The 7,790-nt window shown below is 40.3% G+C and overlaps 1 protein-coding gene across 2 annotated transcripts in view; it reads right to left on the bottom strand.

Moving 5' to 3' along the window:
• LOC133606815 (hepatocyte growth factor activator) overlaps positions 1-7,790 on the bottom strand; it is a 49,376-nt gene extending 41,586 nt beyond the window's left edge. For both annotated transcript variants that reach the window (XM_061961160.2, XM_061961159.2), the window contains exons 1-4: positions 7,461-7,790; positions 7,346-7,397; positions 7,167-7,263; positions 2,058-2,131 (exon numbers count right to left, since the gene is read on the bottom strand). In XM_061961160.2, coding sequence (XP_061817144.1) covers positions 2,058-2,131; positions 7,167-7,263; positions 7,346-7,397; positions 7,461-7,514 — 277 coding nt within the window. In that variant the 5' untranslated portion in view covers positions 7,515-7,790. The remainder of the gene's footprint in view (positions 1-2,057; positions 2,132-7,166; positions 7,264-7,345; positions 7,398-7,460) is intronic.

The raw sequence follows: 7,790 nt of genomic DNA on the forward strand, positions 1-7,790 counted from the left end.
ACAAAGGTTCCAGCATCATAAAAATAACAAAAAATAACACCAATAGAAATAACAATATTAATAATAAATAATTTGCATGCAGATTTGCGTTTCATCAATGAATATAGCTTTCGTCCATTCATTCATAGTACACCATTGCTTTTCCTTAGCCTACTGGAACAGTGGTTTATTATGTTTAGGTGTTTTGGCTTTGTTTTATTTTCTGTGTATTTAATTACCATTTCCTTAAGGCACTTTCTTACAGTTCGGTCACATTTAGGTCTCCAGTTTCTGCCAATAATTTGTTTTGCTGTGCATTTTCTGTTTTCAAGACATACTGCTTTTTTATTTTTTGTTTTTAATCAGCCCTGCAGCTGTGATAGGCTCCAGCCACCCCACGCAATCCCGAGAGGGACAAGCAGTAGAAAATGGATGGAATCTGTCCTGTCCAGCCAGTCAGGCAAATAATTTTGTTGATGAAGACGCCCATATCTGCTGTACAGATTTACTTTACAAAAGCCTCATTTGCCTTATTTTTATTTGACTTCATTAAATTTTTGGATATATTTAGTGTTTGTCACAGCTTGACCGCAGCAGGAGGGGAAGAGAAAAAGACAAGACAGAGGGGGAAATTCTGGGGACAAGACAGAGACAACAGAATTACATCGGCACATATGATATATACAAAAATTATTTTTTTTTTAAAAGAAAAGAAAAGCAAATTAGTGAAGTACATAGTAATAACAGTATTGACAAATGAACACCATTGTACTACAATCGAAACAAAAATAACCAATAGAAATACTGTAACAATATTGATAATGAATAACAATACTTACCTATATTATCAACATTACGATCGCTTAAAATGCAACAATACATAAATGTAATGAATAATTGGATTACAAAGAAAGGAGAGAAAGAGGGGGAAAGAAAGAAGATATATATATATATAGATATAGATATAGATATATATATATATACACATACATACATACATATTAACATTTTACATTGTCATGGTATAGAATGATCACACTTTAGCAGCGTGCCGTGTTTGAGATGTGGGTGTGTATTTGTATGAGTGTGATGTGTATTTGTATGAGTGTGATTGCGTACACTTGTATGTATGAATGTGTTTACTGAAGTATGATTGTATGCACGGATGTGCTGTAAATGTGCATGTGTATGTATGTATAGATGTATGTTTGTATAGTGAATCTGCGTATGTATGTACATGTGTATGGATGAATGTACGTTTGTATCTATGTACAGTATTTGTCTCCCAATATGTGGAAGGCACAGCCCCAACCATCCAGAAAGCCCCACCCAAAACAGCAGGTGTAGCGCCCAGGAAACAAGGGACCAACGCGTGGGAGTAGTAGGAGACAACCAACCAGCCCCCAAACCAGCGAGAGACCACTCCCTACACAGGCAGAAGGAAGACGGGTCATCTTGCCCCGAGGGGCCCAGACACCCCCGCAGCCGGAAGGGAATACCCGCTACGCCCCATCAGAAACCGAGCCCCCATGAGCCTAACACCCCCTTGGGAAGCACAGGGAAGCCCACCTGGACCGCTCCACCCCAAACGGCCACAGCAGGACCGTCCAGCATGAGGCCACGAGAACCACCAACCCCACCCCCAGAGGAACCCCAACAGTGGAGATGGGACACAAAGCCTCCCCGTGAGAAATGAAGTAAATATTTTAATTAAAAAAATAAAATGAACATATAAGAAGAGAGAAATAGGTGGACATATTGCTTTGTTCTTGGTCTACTCATGTTGTTTGTACTTGGTCTAGATTTTTGTGTGACATTTGAAAGGACTATAGTTTTGTGTCATGTCTGTTATCTGCTTTTTTTTCTACAAAATTAAACAACTGCATGAACATCCTCCTGGTCACATCCTCCTGGTCTGGTGATTCCATAAATGTTTTGCAGGGGTTGTCCTAACCGTCGGGAGTTTTACAGCGATGTATCATTCAAACCTGTAATTGTTACATCCCCTAATATAGTGCATATAGAGTGAAACTCAATTGTCGTTCACCAAGATGTGTGTGTAAAAAAAGATTGCTAACCATTGGTATGTTGTTGCTCCAGGGCGCAGTAACCCCACAGACGGTCCCGGTCGAAATTAGATGTTAGAGAGCACCTATGGAAAGAGAAAGCACACAAATGTGTTTTATACAACATTTATATATATATGAGAAGTGAAGGAAAGTGAAGGAATGAGGCTGATTCTTTGACACGGCATGATTAAAGAGTGGCTTTTTGCTGATTTGTAGAAAGTTTGAGAAAAAATGGAGGCAGAGTGCTTGTTGGCGCGGAATAATACAACATAAATAAGTATGTATGGTGCGTACTGCTTCAAGGACAAAACACTTCATTCAAGTTGATCCTAATAAGAGTTTAAGGTGCTTTTTGCAACATTTACACAGATACCTCGAGGGCGCTAACTTTCCAATGTATTTTACACAGTATATCCCGCATACTTGCCAACCCTCCCAAATTTTCCGTGAGACTCACGAATTTCAGTGCCTCTCCCGAAAATCTCCCGGGACAACCATTCTCCCGAATTTCTCCCGATTTCCAGCCGGACCTGAGTGAGGACAGCCTGTCGTCACGTCCACTTTTCCTCCATATAAACAGCGTGCCAGCCGAGTCGCGTTATAACATCTATGGCTTTTAGAGCTCAGTGCGCAACTGCACACACAACAATCCTTCTTGTTGTGTGTGATTTGAATATATATAATAATAATAATAATATAATAGTCTCCTGACTATTATATATATGTCTCCGTTATCCATAGGTTTATCTATAACCCATAAAGTAGGCAGGCACGGAGCTATTGCTCAGCGTGTGTTTATTCCAGCCGGCACGTTAACACACTGACACACAACATCCGGATTCCCATCATGCATTGCTTCAAAACTACGGCAAGTAGTAGAGAGGTATTTAGTGCCCGATAGAATATCTCACTTTGAATCTGCAAATCAATAGTTGGATGTCTGCAGAGGTTTAGAATTCACTAAAATTAAAGTATTTTATATATATATATATATAAAAATATATATATATATATATAAAATACTTTAATTTTAGTGAATTCTAGCTATAAATATACTCCTCCCCCCTTAACCCCGCCCCCCATCTCCCGAATTCGGAGGTCTCAAGGTTGGCAAGTATGATATCCCGCCCTCTTAAAGCTTCTCGTACATAATGACGTGATTAGGTACGTACGTAACACATGGGTAACATGCACGCGCTTGAGCTTTGGGTGTTAGCTAATTAAAGCGATTTAGACAGCTAGCATTAGCGGTCATTGAATGTATATTCTATCATACCAACAACATGATTGCAAATTGTTTGTTGCTTCTTTTGGACTGCGATTGTATGTGTGCACGCACTCTCTGCGCGTACATGTTGACGCACAGGGTGAGTGACTGTGCACAATTTATTTTTTTTATGCAAATGCCCCTTCATTAAACATTATGCTGTATTAAACAGGTCAAAACAAAATGAACACAAACATTCAGACACATCAAACCCGGAGTAGGACCCATTTTCAACCCTGGACGTTCATGCCTCAGACAGGCCCTCTTTAGTTCATGACCAACCCATCATATTAAAGGGGGCCTATTTTGCAAAACCAACTTTTCTTATCCTTTGGTACCTGTTTTTGTGCATTTGGGATCTGCAAGTCCCGAAAATGTGAAATCAAACCATGGAGCCATGGCAGAGATATTTATAAAACAATCTTGCCTTCCTTCATACTTCCTCCAAACGAGCTGTTTAGAATTTCCAAAATTTGTGACGTTTTTACCAGTTGTGACATCAGGGAATTATCCATATATGGTATGGATTTACCAGAAGAGCTTTGCGCGAGTCCGCCGTTGTTGTCTGACACTGTAGTAAATAATTTATTTCTTGTTGTGGGGCAGACAGGCTCGTACATGCACGTGTATCCTCTGCTTTTGCCATTTCTAATACAAAGTAGCGTAAAGTTCCAAGTTCTAACTTATGTCAGTAGACTCCATATGGAACTGCTAAAAGCTAACATGGTTGACAAGGAGAAGACGCAGTCGAAGTGGAGCCACGTAAATAAGACCGCCCACAAATTGGTGCATCCCAAACAGACTGTCAGAAAGCAGCTTGAAGATGGTGTATAAAATATAATCTATGCTAAATTTTGACCAGAGAACCACCATTACATGTTATGTAGACCATAAAGAAGTGTTTTAAAATGAAGAAAAAAAAAATCATAAAATGACCCCTTTGAAATTATGTAATAACAACCTATAGTGTTGTCTAATTTCTAAGGCCTTGCAATTGTGCGTATTTTTCTAAATTATCCTTTCCAAATGAGGTTTTCTTCACATTGTGGATTTCTTTTCACACGAGATTAAGTGCACATGTTCACATACAGTATCCACACCTTAGAAATTAAGATTTTCCTAGACTTAACTGCACCTGTATGATAAAAAAATATCATCTGTAAAGGTTTTGGCACATTTGGTTGGGAAGGAATGTTATGAATGAAATAAAGTATTGAGTATTGTGGGACATTTTTCATCCTATTGTGAGCTTTATATATGCACTAGTGTGGGCTGTGAAGCAGTCATGATATTTCCTGCTGCAGCAGTTAGAGTAAAATGTGTAAATTTATCACTAATTTCAGGACATAATTCCTCTTCTAAAACTTACCTTCAAGTTAGTGGTAAGTCTTTAGCATCGTTTATCTCAGTGCATTTCACAAAGACTAGGTCTACTCATTCTTCATGCTCTTAAGTATAATAATGTTAAGTGCAAACTTTAATACACACACACACACACACACATACACACACACACACACACACGAGGTGAGGTTGATGGCTGGTGAGGCACTGACTTCATCACAGTCAGATTTACAAACATATGAACCCTAAAGAGTATCTTATTCACCATTTGATTGGCAGCAGTTAACGGGTTGTGTTTAAAAGCTCATACCAGCATTCTTCCCTGCTTGGCACTCAGCATCAAGGGTTGTAATTGGGGGTTCAATCACCAAAAATTATTCCCGGGCGCGGCACCGCTGCTGCCCACTGCTCCCCTCACCTCCCAGGGGGTGATCAAGGGATGGGTCAAATGCAGAGGACAAATTTCACCACACCTAGTGTGTGTGACAATCATTGGTACTTTAACTTAACTTTAACTTTACACATACAAACCATAACACACAAAAAAGCACATTTAATTAAAACATTTTTTATTATTGTCTTACCTTTACTTATAAGTGCGGGAACAGTGGTGTTCGTGTTGGAGGAGTTGTGAATGAATGAAATATGAAATCTGTGCTGCAGTCTGCAGGTGTACCTAATGCTGTGTCCCTGCAGTCGTTCACGGCTCCTCCGGCGCGAGCATTGTTGTTTTTGCACTTTTTGGCTTCTTGTTAAGTGACTTTTTTTGGGTGGATTCTGTCTTGCACGTGGAGGGTTTGGGTGTGGGCTTTGGTTGGTGTGGTGCTCCCGTCGGGGGGTGCATTCTGCGGCGGGGGTGCATTAACCGACACCAGGAGGCGGGATTACTGCGTGCCTCACACAGTGCGTCTTCGCAGCAGTTTTATGATTGCTCAGCACAAGAAATACGTTACACACATACAGTTGTTGACAAAATACACTGTACATTATATACTTCAGCTAACTAAACTATGGAAATGTATAATATAGTTCATATAGCAATACGGTCTCACTGCACAGCAGGCCAGCAGTTAGCCGAGTCCGCAATCCATGGTGAGGCACAACTGAGTGACGTGCCTCAACTGGCTGCTGATCACCGCACCGTCTCTTCTCAGTATTTGAACGGCAAATGTGAAAATTCAGCGATTTTGAATAAAAATAATCGGAAACTGGTAAGTTAAATGGAAAATAACTTTATAGTATAATCACTGAATACATATAACAATTTAATAATTTGTTTTCTTTTTACATTTGTTTTTCTTCCCATGATGGCAGGTGAGGCCCCGCCTCACCTGCCTCTAGTGACCGCACGTCACTGACTGACTGACTGACTCTCTCACACACACGCACACACACACACACACACACACACACACACACACACACACACACACACACACACACACACACACACACACACACACAGTCTTAGTCAAAAGTTTACATACACTTGTAAAGAACAATGTCATGGCTGTCTTGAGTTTCCAATAATTTCTACAACTCTTATTTTTTTGTGATAAGAGTGATTGGAGCACATACTTGTAGGTCTCAAAAAACATTCATGAAGTTTGGTTCTTTTATGAATTTATTATGAGTCTACTGAAAATGTGACCAAATCTGATGGGTCAAAAGTATACCTACTGCAATGTTAATATTTGGTTACATGTCCCTTGGCAAGTTTCACTGCAATAAGGCGCTTTTGATAGCCATCCGCAAGCTTCTGGTTGAATGTTGACCACTCCTCTTGATAAAATTGGTGCAGTTCAGCTAAATTTGTTGGTTTTCTGACATGGACTTGTTTCTTCAGCATTGTCCACACGTTTAAGTCAGGACTTTGGGAAGGCCATTCCAAAACCTTAATTCGAGCCTGATGTAACAATCGTTGGTACTTTAATTTTAACTTTAATTTAGCCATTCCTTTACCACTTTTGACATGTGTTTGGGGTCATTGTCCTGTTGGAACACCAACTGCGCCCAAAACCCAACCTACAGGCTGATGATTTTAGGTTGCCCTAAAGAATTTGGAGGTAATGCTCCTTTTTCATTGTCCCATTTACTCTCTGTAAAGCACCAGTTCCATTGGCAGCAAAACAGGCTTAGAGCATATTACCACTACCATCATGCTTGACGGTAGGTATGGTGTTCCTGGGATTAAATGCCTCACCTTTTCTCCTTCAAACATATAGCTGGGTATTGTGGCCAAACAGCTCAATTTGTGTTTCATCTGATCACAGAACTTTCCTCCGAAAGTCTTATCTTTGTCAATTAAATTATATCTATACATGATTATAGCGGTTAATTTTGAGTTAACGATGGACAAACTGATTAACCACGATTAAATATTTTAATTGTTTGACGGCCCAAAAAATATAAGTAAAATATATAAGGCCGAAATGATACACACATAATATACATACTAAACCATATTTGATGAATGGCCATCAACCTTAATGACGCTTAGGACTCACCAAGGTCTGGAGACAATGACCGTGATGCAGCTATGATGAATTTGTCCTCCTTGGCGAAAAGGAAACTTGCATTCTTTACCCAATATCGTCAGAAGAACTACAAAAATCCAAACATTAATTAAATTAAACAGCAATGTATTCCTTGGGTAAGTGCTATGATCTTCTGGCAGGATTCATACCTTCTGGACTGCTTGCTGTCTCTCTGCGGGACGTAACGGTCTCACGTGTAAACTAACAAACAACAACACGACTATATTCAATCAAAAACATAGATAGTGTCTTTCATGGACTTACCGCCGGTGCGCTGAGAAGACATAAAAGTATCCGCATCATGACTGCAAACGTCATGTTTCGCTTTCACCGCGCCTTCATGAATGCCAGCGAGGGGATCCTTGCAAGTATTAGCCTGTCCCCTCCTGAGTCAAACCTTTGCGTCACCGGGCTTGTCTATAACCTGGTGAGCGACAAGACAAAAAGACACTCCGGTGCTCCCCTTTTGGGCACTTCCAGTGAAATGGTGGACTTTTCCTCTCCCCCATACCCGACTAGTGGACGGCCGAACCCTCATAGAAAGGATGGAAGACGGGGGTGAAGCCAGGAGAGGAAGTGCCAAGTCACAACACA

The sequence above is a fragment of the Nerophis lumbriciformis genome, linkage group LG05 (assembly GCF_033978685.3).
Source record: "Nerophis lumbriciformis linkage group LG05, RoL_Nlum_v2.1, whole genome shotgun sequence".
In the NCBI taxonomy this organism is placed as follows: domain Eukaryota; kingdom Metazoa; phylum Chordata; class Actinopteri; order Syngnathiformes; family Syngnathidae; genus Nerophis; species Nerophis lumbriciformis.